Source organism: Myodes glareolus, chromosome 13 (assembly GCF_982192425.1).
Source record: "Myodes glareolus chromosome 13, mMyoGla1.1, whole genome shotgun sequence".
NCBI lineage: Eukaryota > Metazoa > Chordata > Mammalia > Rodentia > Cricetidae > Myodes > Myodes glareolus.
This window is the reverse complement of record NC_142038.1, coordinates 35234460-35260437: the sequence shown is the minus strand read 5'-3', so window position 1 is coordinate 35260437 and position 25978 is coordinate 35234460. Positions and strand designations below refer to the sequence as shown.

The 25978-nt window shown below is 42.0% G+C and overlaps 1 protein-coding gene across 6 annotated transcripts in view; it reads left to right on the top strand.

Moving 5' to 3' along the window:
- Positions 1-13003, top strand: part of Znf475 (zinc finger protein 475) — a 49186-nt gene extending 36183 nt beyond the window's left edge. For all 6 annotated transcript variants that reach the window (XM_048419634.3, XM_048419633.3, XM_087896061.1 and 3 more), the window contains 2 exons: positions 9405-9585; positions 12836-13003. In XM_048419634.3, the coding sequence (XP_048275591.3) occupies positions 9405-9585; positions 12836-12987 (333 nt within the window). In that variant the 3' untranslated portion in view covers positions 12988-13003. The remainder of the gene's footprint in view (positions 1-9404; positions 9586-12835) is intronic.
- Positions 13004-25978: the final 12975 nt, after the last annotated feature.

The following is a 25978-nucleotide window of genomic DNA, read 5'->3' as shown; positions in this document are numbered from 1 at the left end:
GACCATGTTTCATGTTACATTCAGTGTAGGCAACCCAGTGATTAAGACTGGAAGCTGTACTAACTTTTGGATATTGCGATATGTATTTAGGGGGCAGTTTGATACTAGGTCTACTTCACAAAATAGTGGGTCCACCCTTAGGACCTATGAGCACTCCCACCCAGTCCCAGCCGTGGATTATTGGTCAGATTTACACTACTAGGCACAAGTTTCCTCCTGAGCAGGCATTAAGTTCAATAACAAAGTGTTTGGCCACCCCCATAACATTCATGCCATTATTGCACCCACAGATAATTTTAGGGGGCTCATTGTAGGTTTAGTTTTTATTGATTTCCCCACCAGAGATTCAGTGTTTTGAATTGGTGACTTTTAGGAGACTCTAGGTAAAAAACCAAAGTCACTGAACAAATAACAAAGCTTTCTTGGCCACTGACATGTTAAAGCTCATGTCTTAGAAATTAAACATAAAGGGAATTACTCATCCCAGAGGGATCAAGGAAGGGAGAAATGGGCTGCTTAGAGTCACACTTCAAATGCTTTCAGGGACACAAAAAGTCTAGCGTCTAGAAAACTTCCTGGCCTGGAAACCAGGCCCCAAAATAATCAGTCTGCACTTACATATATCAGGGGGCAGAGAAGTCAAGAAAACATTGCCCCCACTCAGCAGAAGCCCCTCTTTAATAGTTTCATCTGTCATTAGCTAGGCACAGGCGAATGGGGTTTCCACCAGCCTGATACTTACTCATGAGTAGACCTAAAGAATATTTCCCAGAAAAGTGGGTTAAGTGTGGTTATTCCCACTGCTTAGAGCCAGTTCTTGGTGCTGTGCCCTGTCCTGGGCTGAACACACTAACAGCAACTTCCAGAGCGACAGCATTTACACCGCCCCCGAGTCACTGAGAGATGTCCAGGCTTTTCCTCCTTATATGTCCCTCCGTGCAGGTCTCTTCTGAATCAGTCACAGCTGTGCCTCGGGCAGATGGCTCTGCTTTGTTTCTGCTCAAAATACATTGGCACCGTCAATATTTAGAATACCATTGTCTTGCCGGCTTTTGTGAAATTGAGAAATAGTTGATTAAATCCAGATAGTCGTAGACTAGCTGGGCCTGTTACTAGCCAGGCTCCATCTGAGAGACAAAATACACACAGATATAGGGGGACACTCGCAATCCAGTTTTGAGACATGTCATGTCTATCTCTTTCATGGTCACCGCTGTTTTGACTTTAAATGTTTATATTTGTATCATTGCAGATCAATGATTACAACCATATGATTGACTAACACCTGAAAGTAGGCGTGTCTTTTGCTAATTTGCTGGGAGTTGTGACTTAGGCCAATGTTCTACATACCTATTAGGATGCTTTTTCATTTCTGGTTCCCTTGGTTCTCCCGGACTTTTAGGTTAATGAATGATTTCAAGTGAACACATAGAATGGGACTATTTTGATCCAGTGATGTTATGATGCAATCCCTACACAGAAATGGAAAAGCTCTCTGTGTTTAGGAATATTTCCAAATAACATAAATCATGTTGGGGGGGAAATCAGGTATTTAATCTGCAGATTTAGTAATAAGAATATAATTTACACCATGATGTGGTTTCTTTGGCACAAGTCTCACCAAAATGATCTCCTTATGCTTCCGTGACAAGCAGTAAATCTAGGCCTGGTGACGGAGCTTGGCAGGCAAAAGGTGCTGACCACCAGGCCTGACCACCTGAGTTCCGTCCCTGGGACCCACACGGTGAAAGAAGAAAATGAACTCCCATAAGTTTTCATTTGACCTCCACGTGCCGTGGCATTGCATATGCATACAGTGTGGACTCACAGCTCTCAGGAGGCGCTCTCTCTCTCTCTCTCTCTCTCTCTCTCTCTCTCTGACACACACACACACACACACACACACACACACACACACACACGAGTAGAGTTCTCTTGAAACACCCTGTAACACTGCCCCCTGCCTTTTTGCACTACAAACGTTCACTTGCAGTCACTATGAAGCTGATGTAAGAATTTCACAGGTTGAATGATTTTGCTCTTTATTAAAACCACGACTACGGACTTCCATTTTGATTTTTCAGTGCTTTTTCATCGAGATTCATGTAACGTTGATCTTATTTTTCCCCCCTTTGGAACAATGTCTTCATCTTGTAGATGCTCTTGGAAACACACACATTTCACCATGGTTTCCTTTGCACTGAGCCATGCCAAGACCATCAACAGATGCTTAGCACCCTCTCCGGGCTCTCTGAAATGCTGTATTTATTCCCCCTTCTAGCAATGTTTCTCTTAATCTTTTCCACCAAACCGTTTTTCTTGGTCCTCATCTTTGTTCTCTTATCTTCATGGTGCTGTCAGAACTGTTCATTTTCACTGTGAAAATGAACCAAGTGGGGGCAAGTTATGTCTACACTGATTGAGAGAGAGGTTTCTAAATGTTCACTTGCCTTCTGTGTTCACCAGACTTGCCCTAACCCATCCAATATCAGGTGCTCTCAGTGAAGAAAAACAGAAAGCGCATGAACGAAAAGAAAGGATGGTGCATGGAAAATGATACTAGAATTCCACTAGTGGCCAGTAAAGTGACTGAAAACATGAAGAACTAGTGGATTCACGTTAGAAACACACACACACACACATCAGCTTTCCCTAAAGCATCTTTGTCTATAGTCAGTCTGAATTGTCTGCCTATATTTCCCCTGAAAGAACCAGAGGAGAGCCGTCATGAGCCAATAGACACACCTACGTAGCAAATATTTCTTATTCTTGTGAAGCGCTTCACTCTGGATAGCATTCATGCAGAGCCAGAGATTTGCTTTTTCAAATGCAGCTCTACGAAAGCTATCGGAAATGTTGACAGGAAAACTAGATCTAATTCTTTGCTCTCTACAGAGCTCAAACTTGTGGGTGTTTCTTTGCCTTTGATTTCACTCTCAGCAGCTGGTTGGCCCTGGCAGGCTCCATGTGGATAGGGTTGCTGCCCTCCTAGAACCTCTAGGGCGGCCTCCCACTGTTCCTATCTGCAAGGCTGTGCCAAGTCATCCAATGCTGTCTGTCACGCATTCAGCAAGAGGGGTCATGCTGCTGACTCTATCAAGATGGGGTCTTCCCTTCCTGGCCATGCTTTCCAGCTCCCAACCAAGCCACTTCTGTCTGTAAACACTGAAGAAAGAATTCAACTAGTAAATCTTTACGAATCAGGGTAATGGCGTTGACCACACATCACAGATTGCTCAATGAAATTTCCGACTAACAATTGTGAAGTTAATGAAAAATAAATTAAGTTATCTTATATCATTGTTCAGACCCATCCGGGAGCATTTTCTCCTCAGCCACAATTGGCTTGCCTACACCTCCCTATATTACGACTTCACAGGATGATGCTTAAACCTAAGAGTATGAAGTATGTTTCAGGTCAGCTGAAGTTCAACCCCGAATAGAGAGCACAGGGGAAGCTCTCAAAAGAGTAATATCCCCTTTTATGGTGGTAATTTTCTCCCATGTCCTTTGCAGTTGTCTGCAGGGTGTTTTTAGGCCTCGGGGTCAGCCTGTTTGCTCATGACTTTCCCTTGCAGAGGAATCTTTACGACAATTTGATGTGAATGTCTTCACTTAGGAACTATTCCACTTAGCTTGCCTGCTAGGCTCGGTTAAATGCTGGATTTTCGTAAGGTTCCATATGGAATCTTAATAAATGAATTCTCCTCGAAGTAAAATGAACAACTTCTTATTTTTCAACTGAAAAGCCTGCCTTTAATGAACCTTCCAAATGAATTAACATGGAAAGGAAGCAACGGGAACTACTAGGTATCTCGAAAAGTATGGCTTCTGCTTGATACTTTCTTGTATGTCTTGAATTTCCTGCCTTCCAAGTTACTTCGCATGGGCTGTGTGATTCTGCATGGCATGAAAACATGACAAACAAGCACCGGTTTTCTCAATAAGCACAGTCTGTTGGTATCATTTACAAGTTAATAAAAATATTACACCTCAAATAAAATCCACGTTTCAGGAAGACGCTCTGATTTCACTTTTAATTGGCCTCTTAATTTATTGTTTAGTCTTCTAGGATCTATTTTGCTTCTGGTAGTCAGAAATCATAATGGTGGGTTTTTTTGTGATCTTGTTTTGTGTTTATCCCATTTCAGTAGACTGATCAATAACTGTGGCTAAAGGCAGACTTCTAAAACATATATATTTACCATGTTTTATTTCCTCAAAGGATAAACTACTATCCACTTGATTTGTTCCTATCTCCATTCCTCCTGGTCCTGCTAGAGAACATATGGGAAGGGGGCCTTCAATGCTACTGGAATCTCTTGCAACTCTATTTGATCATTTTTGCTTTAATTGGTATTTTTCCTAATTGAATCATTATCACATTCCCACAGTACCCAGTTTTATTATTTTAATACTTGATTTCCCAGAATCTGAATCTTTTCATCCCCTGATCGTGTTACCTAGGAGACGAAGCTCATCTCTGTGGGTTCTATCAACTCTGACCTTACGACCACCTTTATGTAAGTTGGTCTATTTTTTCTTTCTTCCCTTTCCTCTGAGCTCAATGGCTTCAATCCATGCTTGATCCCATTTCTCTGCCTGTGGAGGAAGACCCTATTTTGTAATCCAGTCATATAAACAAGCCTTTCTTGACTCTACTCACGCCCATTTCCTTTCTTCAAGCTTTTAGAAAACATTCCCTTCCTGTAGCTCTAATTTTGAATGTCTAACAGTTGAGGTTTATGTGGTTACCTGGTACAGGAATTATAACAGTTCCGTCTTTCCACCCTTCCTGCTCCATCGGGTTCACCGTGCACCACTCACTGACATATACCTAGTAGTGAAGATGACATCTTTTTCTCACCTTCCAATTCTTTTTGTTACATTTTACAAAGTGGTGACTCCACCTTGCTGGAAGCCAGGATGGAGGATCTCCAAAATTCTGGACAGGTCTTTTCTCTCCATGCCTCATTTCCTAAACTGAAAATTTGAACATTTCTTTGTATTTTTTTACCTGGAGTTTCATATCTTCAATATTCTTATTACAGACATTCTACTTGTATTTTTTCTCCATACTCTAATCCTTTTATCCAAAATTTTCCTATTCAAAATATTCCTTTCTCTGTGAATAGTTCCCAGATCTATTAACATTGAATCGCAGGCCTACCTTTCTTGTTTTGGCTGGGATAACTGAAGATAAATTCTATGGAAGGTCAGTCTCCTCAAGTTCAGGACACAGTGTTTTCCTGTCTCTTCAGTTTGCTATTGCTCATTTCTCCCTTTCCGTCCCTGGCTGTCATCTTGCAGAATAAAATATTGCCATTTCTGGTCCCATTATTCCCTCAGCTACAGAACAGTCATTTATTGGCTCTCAGTCATATTGGCCTGGTAGCCACAAACTACCAGGCTAATATTCCTGATGCACAATTACAGCTTAGTCAATGCTGAATGATCTGGATCACAGTAAAATCCAGACCTCAGCATGGCTTTTTTCTGGCTCTCCATGACCCTGCAGTTTTTGCCTATCTGACTCAAGTTTCCTACACTGAACATAAGACATATCAGCTTTCTTTCTCTCAGTGGTTACACAGAATATTTTCCCCTATTCTTGCATGTTTGTGTTCATAGAAATGTGTTTCTCATAATACAAACTTAAAGTTGCATGTTGTCTGTTTATCCAGCCTGGAAAATGTATTTCTTTTACTTGTATTCTAATTTTTATTTTTCTGGCTTTTGAGACAGAGTCTAGTTCTTTATCCTAGGCTGGACTCAACCGCATTATATAGCCTGGACTGGCCTTGAACTCATGGCAATCTTCCTTTTTCAGCCTCACAGTTACTAAGATTGGGTGTGAGCCACCTTGCCCAGCAACGTGTCTTTTAATTGTGCTGTTTAGTCTATTTATATTTATTGCAATTGTTGATTGCTTCTTCAGGGGGAAAAAAAGACTTATTTAGATATACTGCAAGAGGCAGCAGGGTAAGCAGTAAAAAGAGTACTGCTCCTAGCTAGTTATCGTATTTGACATTATTTCTACATGTCTTCCTGTCTTAATGCTATTAATTATCATATTTTGGCGGGCTGGTGTTTTTGTTTCTCTTTTATTACTCTTCCTTCTTTGGAGATCGGTTAATTTATCACATCTGGGGTTTGGTTGGCCATTTACCTATTGATTTTAGTTTCGCCCTTTGTATACCTGTGTATAGCACTAGTGGCTACTATATACATTGAAATAAACACATTTCATTCATAACATAAATAGTCAAAAATTATTTCAAGAAAAATATAATCAAATTAATAATAACAATTTTGATTTTTGTTCTACAATGTTTCCTTCCTTCCTTCCTTCCTTCCTTCCTTCCTTCCATCCTTCCTTTCCTTTCCTTTTTCAAGACAAGGTTTCTCTATAGCTTTGGAGCCTATCCTGGATCTCACTCTACAACCAGACTGGCCTTGAACTCACAGAGATCTGCCTGCTTCTGTCTCCCAGGTGCTGGGATTAAAGGATCTGTCTCACACTGTGCTCTTAGTGACTATAACTTGTTTTATACATATAATTCTGCTTTGGATATTTTGCCTCAAGCAGCCCCTTATCAGAGAGACTTAATATTCTATAGAACAAAGCTATGAATATTCCAAAACTTATTTATTGACTGACCTATTTGTGCTTTATAGTATTCCCATTGTTTCTTACAGAATTAGACTATTTTCTGATATTTCCTTTTGTCATTTAAAACTCCTTGTAGATGGAGACTGTGCTTTGTTTCCCTGCTGCCTGGACCCAAATAATGTGACAGAAACTATATTAACTACAACACTATTTGCCAATAACTTAGAAGTATTCCTAACTAGCTCTTACATCTGAAATTAACCCATTCCTATTAATCTATTAATTAATAGATTAATCACGGGGCTGTGACCTACAGGCAAGGTTCTGGTGTCTGTTTCCTTTGGCAGCTACATGGTGTCTCCTTGGCTCTGCCTACTCTCTCTCTTTAATCTCTGTTTGGATTTCCTGCCTAGTTTTACTCTGGTAAACCATTGGCAGAAACAGTTTTATTCATTATCCAATAAAAGCAACACATATGCATAGAGAAGAACATCCCATATCAACTTCTCTCAAAAATTTTGACTCAATAAGTCTGTAAGTAATAAATTCTTAACTGTTCCTCTGGTCAAAAACACCTTTATTTCAGGTTTTGAAGACTATTTTTACTGGAGTGAAATTCTGAATTGACATTGTCTTTTTTTTAAGATTTATTTATTATGTATATAGTATCTATCTGCATGCATGCCCACAGACCAGAAGAGGGCACCATATCTCATTACAGATGGCTGTGAGCCACCATGTGGGTGGTGGGAATTGAACTCAGGACCTCTGGAAGAACAGCTAGTGTTCTCAACCACTGAGCCACCTCTCCAGCCCGACATTGTCTTATAGCAGGATAATTTGTTTTGTTTTGTTTTGTTTTCTCATCATTAAAAAAAAATGTCTGTTCATTATTTTGTGACCTCTGGGGTTTTTGTTTGTCTGTTTGTTTTTGTTTTTTTTTCCTCCTGCAGAGAATCCTTGGAAGGAAATAAATGAAAAAGAAGGAAGCCTATATAGTATGCCTATATAGATATAACACAATTTTACTAAGGACTTTTGGAAAGCTATATGAAATTAACCCTAATGAATTATTTATTCACCCATTCTCATCTGTATTAGCCAATCCTGTTGTGATCAAACATCTAACAAGAAGCAATTTAATGGAGGGTTGATTTTGGCTAAGATGTGCAGGTACCTTCTTCAGTGACACACCCAGGGGTGTGTCTCCTAGGTGATTCTAAATCCAGTGAAGTTGACAATGAAGTTTGTCACACAACACTTTGTCAACCCGATACTGAACATGTCACTTTCAAGCAGTGCCAGTCCACCCCGGCTCAAAGGCTCCTACTTTTCCTGTGACGAAGAGTCACAGCGGCTTCAACACTGTTCGAAAGCCAAGTCCATCAGAGACTCAATAATCTCTTAACTGTGAGTCCTTGTAAAATAAAAAAGCCGCAAATTTTTAATATACAATGACTATGCAGTCCTGTTCCAAAAAGGAGAAACTGGAACAGCAAGTGAAGACAGGGCCAAAGAAACACTAAAATAAGCAGGGCAAACCCCAACCACTACAGCTCTGTGTCCCATCATCTAGAGATTACTCTTACTTACCTAGCTTTTGTTTATTGACGTGTGTGTGTGTGTATTTTTGTGTGTGTGTGTGTACCACAATGGGTATATGAGAGTCAGAGGACAACTTGTACGAGTTGCTTCTCTCCTTCTAATGTGTGGGTTCCAGGGATCTAACTCAGGTTCATCAGGTTTGGCAAAGAACTCTTGTATTCAGTGAGTCCTCTCGTCTCCCACTCTGAGGGTCCTTATGTTGTCATATGAGATACCAGACATAATCAGATTTAGAGTGTCTTCCCTCCTCAGTGGAAATGCCTACGAAGTCATTCTCAGAGGTGTGTCTCCTGGGTGATTCCAAATCCAGCCAAGCTGTCAATAAGGATCACAGTGAAGAGGTTGCCAAGTCGAGCAGTCGTCTTGCCTGTAGTCACTCTTACTCCAGACTCAAACAGAGGTGAAGGTACTTACAGTAGAAAGAGGCTGATGTGAGAGAACGTGGTTAGACCTAAGCCACCTGCCCTCTGACGGCACCTTCATCTTCAGTTATGGGCATATTAGATCTTGATGTTACTGAGAGGAGAATTCTAGCCTCACTTCCTCTTGCATCTCCCAGCATTATAATTCAGATGTAAGGGTTAAGAAATCAATTCATCTTGTAAACCACAATGAAAGTGAAATTTCAGACAATACAGTATGAAGACTTCTGGTTGGCCCTGAATTTCAGACAATACAGTATGAAGACTTCTGGTTGGCCCTGAATTTCAGACAATACAGTATGAAGACTTCTGGTTGGCCCTGAATTTCAGACAATACAGTATGAAGACTTCTGGTTGGCCCTGAATTTCAGACAATACAGTATGACGACTTCTGGTTGGCCCTGTCTTACCCCTTTCCAAGCTCAGATCCACTCATGTAACAACACAGCTTGATGTCTTTACTGCCAAAGATGTCAAATTCACTAGAGTTTTTAAAAATGAGTTTTATTTTTTATTTGTGTGTGTGTGTGTGTGTGTGTGTGCGTGCCTGCAGATGCCTATGGAATCCAGACGGTGTTGGATACACTGGAGTTATAGGCAGCTGCAACTTGCTGGGAACTGAATTCAGCTCCTCTGCAAGAGCAACAAGTACTCTTAACCACTAAACTACCTCTCCAGCCCTGAGAGCTGGAATTAAAAATATTAATTTCCAAATAAAATGTCTACAACTATCCTTTATCTAACGGGTTTTCTATTATTTTCAGCCAATAATGATAAGGCGTCCACCAACAGTTGTTTGTTACATATGTGGTCGCGAATATGGGACCAAATCTATTAGCATCCACGAGCCACAGTGTCTGAAAAAATGGCATAATGAGAACAATTTGTTGCCTAAAGAACTAAGGAGACAAGAACCGAAAAAACCAGAAGTTAGAGCCATTACTGGTAAGTTCTTACAAAAAAAATCAGAAAATTAACCATATTTTCTTACTAGTTCTGTCATCTGAAATCAGCAGCACTTACTGTCCTCAACGAAGTGGATTAGGTTTTTAACAGACATTCTGGAATATCTTTCCAGTCTTGTTTTCAGAGGCTGAAACATAAAGACAGTATGTCCTGGCAACACCTTGTGAGAAGGACCCATGGGAACTTACCATGTTTTCCTAGAGTTATTTTTACATATTATCACACATAATATTTTTAAAATCATGACGCTTAAAGATACTTGGGACTCTTCACAGCCTTGTTTTCATTTATAAATGTGTCTTGATTTCCTCACAGCACAGGAGTCCCCAACTCAACGACTTGCAGGGTCTACTAGTCAGGTTACAAGGCTGCAGGAAGTGTTTCCTCTATGAACAAAAATGAAAGGTGCCCTCATCCAGCTGCTGCTGTCATTAAGAAATCAGCCCAAGATATTTGTGCTTTCCAATACATGCAAATGAAACTAGAAATCTAGAAATCTGGATAGAATGTCCAGATTTTTTCAATCAATAATTTTATAAAGTCCTGTGTAACCCAAGTGAGCATGGAGCTGTTCTGTCTCATATGAAGGTCACAGAGTGCTGTGTTTCCAAAGTATGAACAGAGTTGAAAGAAAAAAGTTTATATTATATAAATTATATATTATTACATATAATAATATATATTATATACTATTTTACTATTTTATATTACATATAAAATACAAGGATATATACAAGTACAATGTATAATAGTTATATCACAATTATATATTATAATCCCATTATAATATATTGTATATGAATGTACATATGTATACATATAATACCTATATTTATATATAATTACATATTTACATATCATAGATTTCAATAAGTTTGATATATAATAATTATACCATAGTACATACATATTATGGTAATATGTATAATTATATGTATATTTCTGTTATATAATAAACATTGTATATATATAGTATATCATATATGTGATGTTTTATGTTGTATGTGTAAATATATTTACACACTTGCCATGCAAGCTGTCTCAGTTATTATATTTCTATCATTAATGTTTTTCTCATTTGATTTTCTCATTCCTTAACAGTTATCTTTTATTTTAGGAGAAACATTGTTCGAATATTTTCCCTATGTAGCCAAAGCTACTGCTCAGGCTGCTTGGCATTGGCTAGTTCACGGCATTCCTTAATTTGTGATCCAAGGAGAGTATGACCTTCATAGAGTGAAATCTAGATTGTTATAATAAGTTCTCAATACTATTGAAACCCAGCTATTCACAACCCTTAGCAAAAAAAGGGACTTTGTATAGAGGTTGAAAAAGAATTCAAAATGAGCATCTTGGGGCTCGAGAGATGGCTCAGAGGTAAGGAACACAGATGCTCTTGACAGAGGATCTGCGCTCTCTTCCTGTCACCCACATAGCAGCTCACAATCATCCATAACTCCAGTTCTATGAGTTCTGACACCCTCTTCTGACTTCCTGAGGCATCATGAACATGTGTGGTACATTGACGTACATGGAGGCAAAACACCATACACATAAAATAATTTTTTAAAAGGAAAAAGAAAGTACCCGCCCACTGAAATCATAGTATTTGTCTCTAGAGAGACTATGTATTTCACTGGTTTCCTATTACTTCTCATACGGTATCTGAAGTAACTGTTCCCAGCGCTCTGTATCATTTTCTTCTGATCTTTTTATCACATAGCTAGAAGTGAGAAGAGCTTGAAATTCCCTGGAAGGGGCTGTCTCACTGCTTGCCACTGTTGACAGAGAGAAAGGGTAGATAGATCCTATCATTTCACTTGCCTACAGTTTTCCTCTTGGCTTCATTTTATCTCTGAAGGTGCCCCTCTCCTCTAGGTAAATAGAATTGACTTCCTCTCCCACACACTCAGTGCAGTTATGGAGTTCAAATAACACTTTTCCTGGATCCGCAGTCAAAGCCCTATGCAGAAGCATTGCAATGAAAGAGCCAGCGCAATCCTTCCCTCTACAGAGTTCGCGAGGCACTCACAACACACGTTGATGTGCTGGAGAGATGACTCAGCCGGTAAGCGCACATGCTGCTCTTGCAGGAGCGCTGAGTTCACTTCCCTGCACCCAAGTCTAGTGGCTCCCAGCTGCCTGTACCTCCAGCTACGGGGCATCCAATATCTCTAACCCCCGAAGGAACCTGTATGCATGTGTCCATACCCGCACACAGAGACATACACACACAATTAAGAATGAAAGCAAATCTTTAAATATACATCCATAATCTGTATAACCGCGAGACCTGTTTTATCTAAAGGTAAAATGCACGGGGTTAAAATCTCCATGGAAAGGAGGCACACTAAGGATCTAAAGGTTTGCTATGGCTGTGTGAATCATTAAGATAGAAATCAAATGAACGTAGCCTAGTGTTTTAATGAAGTAATACATTTTGAGTGCCCAGCCACATTCGGGGGCCTATTTTGGGAGATTCTAGGACACAGTCAATTTAATGTACTAAAGTCATTCTATTTATAAGGCTTATTAAAGTTAAAGCCCACATTGTTCCTCTAAAGCAAAGCCATATGCCTTTTCTCTTCCATACCCCGCCAAAAATGATTACACATTTCTCAGCTCTTTTTCTTTTTTTTTCTTCAGGACACTTCTTCCCCTCAACTTGTTTGCATTCTTCATTTTAATTAGTCAAAAAGAACATCTGAGTTTATGACCATGAAGAGACGATGTGTTTTAGGGTATAATTCTTTTAAATTCACTTTCAGTTTGTCAGTTTGGGCTCTGCAAACCTTCCAGCAAAGATTGTATAAGATGAAAACGCAAACATGCATTCTTTTCCCGCTGTAAGCTTATATTTAGAACCAACAGAAAGAAAGCCAAACGTTGTATTTGCAAGATAACAGCGTATAAGCAAAGATGTTAATGATTAGTGAAGAGTGCATATCATAACAAGAAACTGTCTTTCCATTTTCATATCCAAAGCGTAAAAAGCCTCCAGTTCGTAGCTAACTCCTTTCAACCCCTGCAAGAATGCTCAACACATTATTTACTGATATTAATTTCTGCCAGTCACATGATTTGCTTGCAAAAGCCAGTCCAGAGGTATTTCCTGCGACTAGTTTCCATAAATAGTAGAACATGGTTCCCTAGAATGGAAACTAACACATTTTACCTTTCCATTCTACTTTTTTAAAAAGTATTTCCCTTCTTCCCTTACTTTTTGCAGCTAAAGGGTTCTATGATCTTGAAGCCTTAAACGAAGCTGCTTGGACAAGTGCCCAGAGCCAATTGGTTCCCTGCGACGTTTGTGGGCGGACCTTCCTGCCAGACAGACTGATTGTTCACCAGCGATCTTGTAAACCTAAAGCTGCCAAGTAAAGCCTTCTCCTCAGCACTGAGTTTACAGGAGTGAATGCCTTCAAAGGGGAGGGAGGTTTCCCAGGAAGAAGACGAAGGTGGGGAGAGGATGCATGGAGAACTAGAGTTGTCTGAGTGCTGGCCCAGCCCTGAAGGCCTGACTCTGGGCAGAGCCAGCCAGGTTCAGTCCTGCCTGTAGGGGTTCATGTCACACTTTTGTCAGGCGCAATTACTAGCAACTGGCTTATCATCAAAATTGTTGCCAGTTTTCTACCGTTATAATTTCCTCAACAAGGTTGATCCTCAGAGTGAGGCCTGTGCCCTGAAAATGGGAGGCTGAAAACGGTAATTCGAGGCAACTCCAGACTGTTGGCAATATACATTTCCTTCCTTGTCCCTTGTTTTCTGACCCAGGGATCCTTTTACACTGAGTTACTGATTGAGAAGCTTCTTTTCCCTCTAGAGTCATTTGACAGGATACATAAGCTTAAAGGGGCCGAAGCTATAAAAGGGACCGTAGTTAACTCTTCCACTGTTTCTAACGGCAAGAACAGCTGCTGAGGTACTGCCTAGTCAACAGCGCCAGCGTCACGTGTCAGGAGACCTCGGCTACACAATTCATCAGAAAGGGTGGAGGCTAGCTCCTTCCTCCTGCGGAGGTCTAGCAAAGGTTCTTTATACCTTCTTTGGGTTTTATAGGTTCTTCATTGTTGATTCTAAAAGTCTGCCAGGAAGTTCTCTGCCTCCCCACCCAGGCCCACGCACCGTAAAGTGGATTGTGAAAGAACTTTGTATTTTAGAGTCCTTGAATGTGTTTTAATCCAGGCGGGGCTCTCCCAGAAGGAGGCCTGTGGCCAGAGAGGTGCTCTGCCCAAGAAACTCTGCTCTCCCAGGCAGCGTGGCTTTGCCTAGACTCCGAGCATTCTACTTGGGATCTTTGTTCATGATTGGGCTGAATTCCAAGACCAGGAAGACCCACCAGCTTCCTGCAATCCCTGCCTTCATGAGTTTAAAAGCACAGCCAGTTAGAAATTCATGGGCAAATTCATTCAACCTAATATTTTGGTCCTACATCTACTTATTATCTGGGGTTGGGTAGGGTAACTGTGCTAATCATTCTGTTTGCCTTTCTGTCTGCCAAAGGAAGCAGATGAACTTTTTGAAAGGCCCAGAGATCTCTGAAACAAGAATCTTGTGGAAGAGTTGGCATTCAGCGACTCATAGTTGACGGCTCCTTTATTTCAGCTTGTTAACCTAACTGAGGGAATGTGGCATAGTTGAGCATACTGTGGAGCCAGGAACTGTGTTACGGGCTTTGTATACTGTGGCCTATGTACTTCTTAGATTAGCTCCCACAAGGAGATGGAGTTGTGTTTATTTTACAAATCGGAGAACTAATACTTAGACTAAACAGCCAATTTGGGAGCGCACTAAGATTGAGTTAAGCAACCAAATAAAGAAACAAACTTGGTATTTGTTGAGCTTTCAAACCTATTGCTGTTTATGACAAATATCAGCACCATAAGATGATGATTATCCAGGCAAATATAAAGGACCCGACAGAGGAGACATTTCTCTCACAGTGTCGAGGAACTAAAGCAAACAAGAATCTTGGCGCACTTGGCATTCTCCTGCTAATCTGGATTTCTCTTAGATGGAGGGGAAAACATAACTTCCAAGTAGGTCGCGCAGAGGTTTCTGAAAGATATTTTGGTGTTTTGCTAATGTTCCGGGAATAAAATGGGAGGGGAGGAGAGGTAGAGCAAACATCCTGGCCTCGACTCTGAAGGGAGCTGCAGCTCAGCATCATAAAGAGATTCACGGGCACAGCCAAATAACAGCAGCTGTTTCTGCATTAAGACGAATTAAGTCTGCGAGTCTCTGAACTGTTTGAAAACAAAGGGCTCATCCAGGCATTATCACATCCTAGGAGACATGTGAACGGGCTTGAAAAGCCATCAAGGAACTTACTATGGGGATTCCACATATGGTTTCACCTCAGCTGGTCCTCAAATGTTCCATGGAGTTAAACATGGAGAAAGCTCAGTTGTAATGACATCACCCTCAGGTCCTGGTCCATTATGAAGTCAAGTTATCAAATCTCCCCATGAGTAGGAATGAGCTCACCGGATCTCTGCCAAATAGCCCCTCACTCCGGTAAGTTCACATCTGTTGAAGATCTGTGAAGTTCTCAAAAGAAAATTGCTTCTTTAACAATGGTTGGCACCCTCGCGACTCAAGAATGCGAACCTTGATATGGTTTCCATAGTAATCCCCTACATGCTGAAGAAGAACTAGTAGATAAAGGTACTTAGTTCTACATTAACCCAGGTAGTTTTTGATATGAGCTACAATGCCATTAAACACACCAACAATCAAACAATACCTTCTTCACTCTGTAACCTAGTGCTGTATAAACTTCATTTGACTATCTGTGAGATCATGGGAAAGATTTCAGGATTTCTTGATGATCCTTTACGTATCAAATTTACATAAAAGTTACAGGTCTGTCCTACCAACAAGTAAATGACAAGTGATGTTGTCGGAAGGGGCATTGCTACTATATGTAGCCACTTAAACCCTTTATATCCATTATAGGGGCTCTCCAGGCAGCTACATCATAGTATTTTTGTAATAAGTATTTCCAGATGATGTTTCAAGGTGATTCCTTGCTATGTTGCTTTGATTTGGGGAACATGGGTCTCAGTTCCTTTGTAGAAAAGAGGAAGCTACTGTCCATAGTTGGAGCTATGAATAACAAAGAGGTATCAGAGTCCAGTGTCTTCTGCTTCCTGAAAGCAAGCCTTGGCCTCTTTGTCCTTGCCTGTTTCTGCTATTTCTTCTTTTGGCTTGTGTCTAAGACCAACTGGTATGGTTTGAATCTCATATCGTGTCCAGGCAGGAAGCTTAGCCTTTTCCTTCCTTTACCCTGAGAGGTCCTTCCCCTAGACTGGCAGCAGGCCATCTTTCCTTATCACTTGCCTTTCATACAGATTTGCTATCTGGCTCGTACAAACAGTTGGCCCTGCCCTCTCTCTGTAGCAAGAGATAAAAAGTAAGATTTTCCCTACACTTGGAAGAAATATCACAAATGAAAAGCAGTTGGTCTTCCAGCAGAGGCCAAATTGGCAGGAATATTGGAAAAACTCTGACCCAGTACTGCAGGATGGTACACTTTTATTCTTTTTTAAAATATCATGTCAGAAAAATATTCGAATAGATATCCTCAAAGGTCAAAGTAGAATGAGATCTCTTGTTCTCTATGTCCAGGTAGACTTGGTCCTGCCTTTTCATTAAGGCTGCATTTGAATGGTTTAAATCCCACTGTTCTCATCTGGGGCAAAAAGGAAGATGCCATCAGAAGTTCTGTGCCCTGTGATTCCATAGTGTCTCTCTGGAAATGCTTTTCATTCCTGTTTATAAAAGCACAAGGTTAAGTGAAAATGCATATAAGCTTCACTGCATGAAGGTGATACAATGAGCTACAATGAGCCACAGTCAGAAACAACATAGGCATCAGAGAGGAAGGTTCCTTCCCTGATTGACACTGAACACTCCAATGGCTCGCCTGTGATATCCCACAGCGGCCACAGCAGTGCAAGCGACCCCAAGCGGCAGCAGTGCTTCACTGTGTGATGGCGATAAAGCCCCAGAAGTGAGGTGAGGCAGGCCCCGTGGTGACCGACCTCCCCGCCACTGCTCCCGTACCTGTCACTGCCATGCTGCATTTCTAGTTCGACTTCACTCCGGAGTATGCGCCTCCTTTCTGCCATCTTCTTTTCAGGTTCCACAAAACCACTATTTAAAAACATCCTTCCATAACGCCTGCCTTTTTAAAATTGTTCCAGAGATATTGTGGACTCTGCAGGCTCCCCACAAAGCCTCCGTGGGTCTCTCAGGCTCCATGGAGCAGCCCCAAGGCTTCGGGGGTGCTGAATGTCACCACCATCTTGACTCTCCCAATATCTGAACTTGGTGCTTAGTTGGTGAAACTCACTGGGAAGCGTTAGGAGGTGGAGACTTGCTGAGGGAAGCATGCCACCAGTGAGAGAAGCATGCCACTGAAAGACCCCCGATTTGGGGAGACTCTTACTCAAGCCTCGGGATGACGCGACCCCCCCCCCCCCCAGTAACTCACGAGAGACTGTCCTTGCTGCAATCACACGAGGTTTAATGACAAGATGACAAGACGGGGACCAGTGCACCGGGGCCGAGACTCATAACCCACACAGGGGAAGAGTTTGACCTCAAGTGACCGGGAGAAGTAGTTTTTATAGGAAGAAACCACATAGCCCAGTAATCCAGTAATCCGAAAGGGGGGGGGGGGCAGGGAGGATGTCACAGAAGATTCCGAAAATTCCAGTGATGATTACAAAGGGGCAATTCCCTGCCTCTCAAGATCATTCTCAAAGGTCGTAATCAGCTAGTTCCTATTCCGGTGATAATTACTAGGGGGGTGACAATTACTAGGGGGAATCTCTGTCTCTCAAGATTACTCTCAAGATTACAATCCACCTTTATCTTCAGCTAGTTCCTGGAACCCTGGAACTGGTTAACCTTAGATTTCTGATTCTTCTCTTCCTGCTAGATTTTTGGCTCTATTTTCCTGTTAGGGGGATCTGGATTTATCCAGGTCTTTCACCACCAGTGTTAGTATTCCTTCCGGCATCTGTGTTGCCTCCTACTTGGGGTTCTGACAGGATTCTTCCTCAGCTGTAGCCATTAAGAGCATGCATGTCCTGTGCACATTCACTAGGTTCCCTTTTCAAAAGTGGATCTTACCCATCTCCCATCTCTCTCTCTCATTCTCTGTTCTCTCCTCTCCTCTCCTGTCCCTTCTCCTCCCCTCTCCTCTTCTATTCTCTTCTTCTGCTCTTCCTGTCACCAGAGGCCAGTCCCCCCTCCCCTTCCCCCTTTTTCCCATTCCCTTTTACCAATTAAAAAAAAAAAAACCCTCCATGTGAGCACTGTCACATGGTGTCTTTCTCTCTCCTGGCGGTTTTTAAATGACAACAGCTGGGGATGTGAGAGCAAACCCTAGCTTCCAATTTGCGCTCTCTTTCTCTCTCTCTCTCTCTCTCTCTCTCTCTCTCTCTCTCTCTCTGTCTCTCTCTCTCTCTGCTTCTCGTTTGTATTTGAAAACGTGAGCACTCAGCTTCCTGCTCTGGCTGCCATGCTTCTCCACCATAATGGGAACCTATCCCTCAGGAAAGGGGAGCCTACATAAATTCTTCCTTAAGATGTCCTGGTCATGACGTTGTAGCGCAGCAACAGAAAAGTAAGTAATACAACACCTATGCAGCATAAGGTAGAAGCCCACGTTGATCTCTCCAATCCCCAAGAGAGAATCGATTTTCCACTGCATCCTCTACTAAGAGACAACTAAACAACACTCCCGGGGCAGAAATGCAGGAAATGCTGAGTGGGCGACCCATCAAAGCAATTTGAAGGATAGGGAAGGGGTGGACAAAGACAACCAGATTTGATGACTGATAAATTAGCAAGCAGTAAATTTACCTTGGGCACTTCACATCTGTCTCTCAGCTTTGAAGCTTCTTCCCTCTGTGACCCCTTCATTGTTCTCATCCTTGTCCCTACTTCAGCTGTATGCTCCACAATTGCCCAGACTTTACTTCTGTTGGCGGAAAATGTAAATACTCCATGTTCCAGGTATTCTTCTGTATGAGTTACTCCGTGTAGCTGTGAGCTAATTATCTAACAGAACAATGCGAGAAGGAGGATTTATTTGGACGCAAAATTTCATGGGCATTTGAACATCAAGGCAAAGAAGGCAGAGTCTATATCACCACACCTAGGAAGCAGAGAAGATGGTGAGAAGTGTACAGGAATAAGAGCTCACCCCTAACGATCTACTTCCCCCGCCTTGACCCATGTCTTAATCTCCTAACATTTCCAAACTTCCTGAAATAGCCCAGCTACCTGGGAACTATGCTTTAGCAAGTGAGGCTGGAGGGGTAACTTCATATTTAAATTATAACATCCTTCTCCTGGCCCCCAAAGGCTCTCATGATCTCATCTCATAATGAGCACGGACTTAACTATTCCTCTGTTGTTCAAAAGCTCAGATTCAAAGTCACTTCTGAGTCTCAAGACAAACTATTACCTGTAAGCTTCTATAAAAATCCACAGTAAAAATACCCATGGCACAGAGAAAACATTTACATTTTAAACGGGAGGAGTGAAGGCATGGTAAGGGGAAATGGAACTAAAGCAGGGCTAAAACCCAGCAAGGCAACTATCAAATCCAATAGTTCTATGTGTGGCATGAGGACCATGTATTATCAGGACTCAACCTTGAAGGAGCTTGTGCAGCCTTGTCTCTGACTTGACATTCTCAGCACATAAATCCTCTCTTCGAAGATGACTGCACTCATTGCCTGTGGCCACCAATGACCCATAGTTCTAACTTCTCTATGGGGTCTCCACTAAAAGATTTCAACTTCACAGCTTCATCTATTGTTTTGTCTGGGGTTGCTGACAGGAATCCTACCCCTAGCGTACTGCTGTGATTCTCAGGCCTTCTTTTGAATTGGATGTGAAAGCGTTTGTGACCCTATAGTGTAGTGAGGGGCTGCGGGCAGGCCTGCTTTTCGCCTCACCCGGCTCCCGCACGGCTAGCTTAGTCCCAGAAATAACAACACACAAATTGTATTCATTTAAGCACTGCCTGGCCCATTATCTCTAGAGAGTTAGTTACTGACTAACTCTCATATCTCAATATTAACCCATTTCTAATAATCTGTGTAGCATCACGAGGTGGTGGCTTACCAGAAAAGATTCAGCATGTCTGACCTGGTGGCTGGCTCCATGGCTTCTGCCTCATAGCCCTCTTCCCAGCATTCTGTTCTGTTTTCTCCGCCTACCTAATTTTCTGTCCTATCAAGGGGCCAAGGCAGTCTCTTTATTGACCAATGAAAATAACACAATAGACAGATAACCCTCCTCATCACTATAGTTCTTGCATCCTGAACTGCAGCTCACCATGCCTGTCTGCGCTCTATGCACCGCCATATAGTTTGTGAACTGGGCAAGGGGCTGGAGACTGAAACACACAAACACACAGACAGACAGAGAGAGAGACAGGGACACGGGTCATCCTTGAAGCCAGAATGCCCCCTTTATTGTGTCCGGGGCAGCTTATATAGGGATAGCCATGCCCCCACCAAACCCGCCAGAAACCACTCTCCTGCCATCAGGAACTCCTAAGGGTCTCATGCTCAGAGAAGCTGTAGGCACTCAGATCAGGGGAAAACAAGTTGTTTATAAGAAATTCAGGATCTGGGGTTCACAGCTCCCAACACTGAACAGGTGAAAAACCAGGATCTCACAGTCTGCCATCAGCTTGTGTGTCATCTCACACATGTGCACTTGCCCAGTCATGGCTGCTGTATCTTCTGTGTAGAGAGGACATGTGGTAGCTCTCTCTTCTCAGGGAAACATCTTTTAAATGAGTTTATACTTTTATTCATGCTGCCTGTAAGGAGTGTTTTCTAGCCAATTCCAAAACATCTTTTCTATTGTCCCAGTGCCTTTTATAATTACCTCCCTTACTACCCCTGTGTGTGTGTCTGGTGGTGGAGCGGGGTACACAGAGAGAGAGAGACTATTGTGTAGCGGTTTCCTCTTAGGTTAAGCTCTTTCATCCTGCAGGGAAGCTCCTTAAGATATAGGATGTTCACAAGGAGGTAAAACAACAGGATATTCAAGGGGGAAGACAAAACATTCTATCTTGCAGGGAAATCTATTAAGCTTATTAAGTAAAGAATTCAATGGTTTCAGAAAGCTTTTGAAACTGACCAAATTTACTATCACACACACACACACACACAGTGGGGGGGGAGTCAAGCATATATAAGTTGTAAGGACTGTGGAGTGTAACATGACAGCCGGCTTGTTGGGGTTTCTGTCCCGCCCAGTACCCCACAGCCGGCAAGTCCCAGAAAAAATCAATCACACAGAGATCTCTATAAGTTATAAAGCTGATTGGCCCATTAGGTCAGGCTACTTATTAGCTCTTATAACTTATGTTACCCCATTATTCTTATCTACATTAGCCACATGGCTCAGTACCTTTTCCAGCAGGGCAGCTTACAACTTTCCTCTCCGGTGGTCTGGGCAGAACTGCTGAGGGAGCTTCCTGCTTGCCAGAATACTCCCAGTCTCTTTGCTCCACCTCTACTTCCTGTCTGGCTTTCCTGCCTATACTGCCTGCCTGGCCAATCAGCATTTTATTAAAATGATTGACAGAATACAGACAATTCTCCCACACCAGTGGAGAGACAGATTCAATGAGCTGCATGGAAGAGCTATCTAGAAAGGCCACTCTCCACGCTGCTGAGCTGCCTGCAAACTGTGTACAGTGTGCTCAGGTTTCCAGCTCTCATGAGCTTCTACCAACGTGGGGGTGAGATTTGGGCCATTTTTGCTTCCAGTAGTAAACCACACATACACCTGTAAGTAACCCAATAAAGCTCAGTAGTTCACCAAGCTGAACTTTAGTGATATTCATACTTCGGTTTGTCATTAGTTTTCTGTCTGGGGTGAACAGACGTCAGTTCATGTCACTGCTGGAAAAAAGTCACACCTGACTATGGCATGGTACATGTGTAGTTGGTCATGACAACTTGTAGGTGTTACTATTTCCCATCACATCCAGAGTGCTGACCCGCTGTCAGCATTCAGGCAAAATCTTAGCCATGCAAGGCGTTAGCACTTCCAGGTTCTATGGTCATGCATGCGCCATCAATGTTCAGGCAAACTGCCTGGCCACCCCACGGCTTTAAGCACTATGTAATCTTTGTGAAGTGTAGTCATGTAGTCCGTGCATGAGGTAGCTACAAAAGCCCCTGTGCACATGTGCTAGACGGCCTTTAAAAGTGGACATGCCTGCTCCATCTCTCTCTCTCACCATGATGTTTCCAGACAGTACTGTTCCCTACCCTGTTGCCCCTTTCCTCTCCCTCTGTTAATAAAACTCTTAAAATGGGTTTCATTGCATACCTTGTGATCCACCCTCACGCCCAGTAATATCAGTAGGGAGTTAGTGTTCTCCTTCCAGTACATGGGTCCCAAGAATTATACCTAGATTACCAGGTTCGGGGACGCATGTCTTTACCAGCTGAGCCATTTTATTGCACCAATCCTTCTGATGGCATTAATCTCCTTAACAGACACACCCATCCCTACAACTTTAGATGCATTTTCCCCCTGGTCACACTTCATTTTATTCCCATGTTTTAACTTTGCTATTTGCTCCCAATTCTTACTATAACCCAAGTTAGAAAGCATCCAGCAACAACCACCCCTTGGCAAATACTCAGCTGCATTGCCTTGGAATGCCTTCTGCCCAATTAGCCCTTCCCTTTTGAATTTGGATTCACTCAAGGTCACAGGACATAAAGAAAATATAAGTTGTATTAGCTACTACTTTTCCTGTGATAAAATACCCTGATAGAAGAAACTTAAAAGAGGAAGGGCTAATTTTGGTCAACAGTTTGAGGGGACAGTCCATCAGGGCAAGGGTGTCGTGATGGAGGGAACTTGGGGTAGCTGGTAACATTGTACCCACAGTCAGGAAGCAGAGAGCACTGTAGACTGCTAAATTTCCCACCTCCTTGTACAGTCCAGAAGGAAAGTCTTAATAAAAAGTGTTGATTATTTTTTATGGCTTGTCTTTTTACCTAAATTAAACTGAGTTGGTTAGTTCATGTCAACTAGGCACAAACTAGTGTTATCTAGCAAGAAGAAAACTCAACTGAGAACTGCCTCCATCAGACTAATCTGTGGAGCATTCTCTTGATTAATGGTTGATATAGGAGGGCTAAGCCCATTGTGGGTGTGCTGTTCATGGGAGGTGGAACTAGATTATATAATAAGAACCCAAACTGGGCAAGCAAGGGAGAGCAATGCAGTAGGCAGCTTCTAGTCATAGTTCCTGCCTCTGCTCCTGCTTGAGTTCCTGTCCTGACTTCTCTCAATGATGGACTTTGAGATGTGTGAGTCAAATACATCCTTTCCTATCAAGTTACTTTGGGGCATGGTGTCTGTCAGTGTAACAGAGAATTAAATGGATACCTCACCTAATGAAGAGAATCCCTTATTGGTGTGCCCAACTGCATGTGTCCTAGGTGACTGAGTTCCTTAAACCCTGTTACATTGATGTTCATTACCAACCATCATACATATCATGAGAACAGTCATTACTCCACATTCCTATCAACAGTATGACCTCCAAGTTCCTATCAGGATTGCCCATGATACTGTGTTTATGGAACTCTAGGACTTATCTGTCTTGAGTCTTCAAATGCCTCCAAACTGTATCTAAATTGAGTTCCAAAGGCTTCCTTGAGCTACATTATTAGAAAGACACAGCAATAAACCCACTTCTCTGCTACAGTTTTATGTATCAGTTACTTTTCTCATTGCTATGAAAAACGCCCCCAAGACAACAAAGGAGGAAGGATTTATTTTGGTTCACAGTTTCAGGGATTTCAGTCCATAATGAAGGCAGAAGCATGGTGGCACAGAGTAGTCCATCCACAACATGGCATCCAGAAATCAGCGAGAATGGCAAAATGTGTCTAGTGATGAGGTACCCACAAGAACTTACCCCTTGTGACATGCTTTCTCCAGCTAGGTACCACCTCTCAAATTTCTAAAATCTTCTAAAATAATGCCACCAGCTAGAGACCTAAGCTTTAACACAAGAACGTGGGGCTGGTGGATATTTTGTATTAAAGACTTAAAATCACACACCTTTCCTAATCAATCCTTCACACTTTGTTGTTTCTCAACTTTAAAGGATTTTTTTTTTTTTTTGGTGGTGGTGGTGGTTTCTTGAGATGGGCTTTCTCTATATTCTCTGTGTAACAGCCCTGACTGTCCTAGAATCCATGCTACAGACCAGGCTGGCTTTGAACTTATAGAGATCCGTTTACCTCTGCCTCAAGTGCTGGGATTAAAGGTGTGCACCACCACCATCTGAATTTTAAGGTGTTTAATTTGAAGAAAATCTAAGAAGCTCATCTTTAACAAGCTGTTTCCAGAGAATCAGCTGACTGAATTATTTCATTGATATGATAAAGTTATTTTAAGAGAACGTTCATGGTAATGGTGTAGACCTGGGCATCATGGTACACTCTTGCATTTCTAGCTAGCATTTGTAGAATCATTGTTAGTTCAAAGCCAGCCTGGACTGCATAGTGAGTTCCTAGACTGCAATATGAAACCCTACCTCAAACAAACAAATGAAGATGGGGGAAGAGTAGGAATAGGTTTTCTATAACACAATAATAGTTTTCTCCACCCATAAAGTAAGCAAGATCAAGATGAATTGAAAAAGTAAAAGAACAAGTTTATTTGAGCAAAGCAACTCCCAGATGAGTTCTCCAGTCCCAGAGATGGAAGCAGGAGAAGTCAGGCTCCCAAACTAAAGCAGGAAGCTTGTATAGCCTGTAGGTGAGGGGTAATGATGTGGCTGCCATAAGTTGGGTTTGTGCCCAAGTATGGTCAAAAACTAAGTACTTTAGGTAAGGACTTGGGCTACTGGCAACTTCAGGGGAAGAGCTGTCCTAGCCGCCAAGAATGTGAAAGTGGGATTTCTGGTGCCTTTCTTTCTTGGAGATTCTCTGAGAGGGTGGGGTTTTGGAGAGAGAGATCACACAGGAGTGGGCTAGAGGTTCCAGCTGAACAAATAGGAAGAGAAAGAAAGGACAAAGAAAATGCTAGATCTTTATCTAAAGTAATTAAACCCATGCAGCAGAATTTTAGACAAATATTAAGATGGGTATAAAGAAAGCATGAAACTGGTGTTCTTTTTAATTGTTAGTACCCATTTCCCTACCACATAGACCTCTGCTTACTCCAGGACAAACGCATCTCTGACTGTTAGGATATCCATTCACAGCTTGGATTGAAGTAAGGTATTTAATATAGCAAACAGACCTAATACATAGTAATTGCTTAAAATAAGATCAGGGATCATTTCTTGTTCTAAACAGAGCACTGAGCAAGAAAGCAGTTCTATATGTTTTCAAGGAATCAGAGGCCCCAGACTGATGAGTATCTGCTGTTTTCGACATTCAACATCTAGGTCTCAGAAGTTACCTGAGGTAGGAGCCTCTTCTCAGTCTTGCAGCACAAATTCTAATTGATATTAATAATAAAACCCAGAGTCAGATATAGGAATTAATGCTGAAGATCAGAGAAGCAAAGCAGCCAGCCACTGAAGAATTCTTTAACTTCTATCAATCCTCAGACCACCAAAGGAGCAATATTGTTCTCAAATTCTCTTCAGACTTCATCCTCAGACTGCAGCTGTCTCCTCCAAACTGCAGATTGCACTGAGTTCTTGTCTCCTCCTGCCAAATATTCCTCTTTTCGCCAAGTCATGTCACTCCTGTCTCCACCTCCCTAGTGCTAGGGTTAAAGGTGTGGGACCCCAAGTGCTGGGATCACCTTTGTGTGAGCTCTGTAATCTTGTGTAGCCCAGGGTGGCCTTGAACTAACATAGATCTTTCTGCCTCTGTCTCCGGAGTCATGGGATTAAAAGTGTGTGCCTCCACTCTCTGGCCTCTAGTGGCTTAGCTCTATACTCTAATCTTTAGGTAAGCTTTATTTGTTAAAACATAAACAAAATATCACTTCACAGTCTACCCAAAGAAGAAAAAAGTAAAACGTTTCAAGCCAGGTCTGCAAGAATGTGAGTCATTCCTTATATTCAGTCGCAAAGAAACACACACACACACACACACACACACACACACACACACACACACACAAACCTTAGTCATATGACTGCATCTAAGTTCAAGGAAGCTGGGCATTGTGCTCTAGCTGAGACAGCAAGAGAAGAGGAGCAGAGATATGAGGAGTAATTAGTCATCTCTGCCATGTATTTGCATGTAAATCAACAGTATTTTTAAAAACAGCGGGGAAGATATGTCACAGACCAGCCTTGACAAAAATACCTTTCTTCAGGATAAAGGTGTGG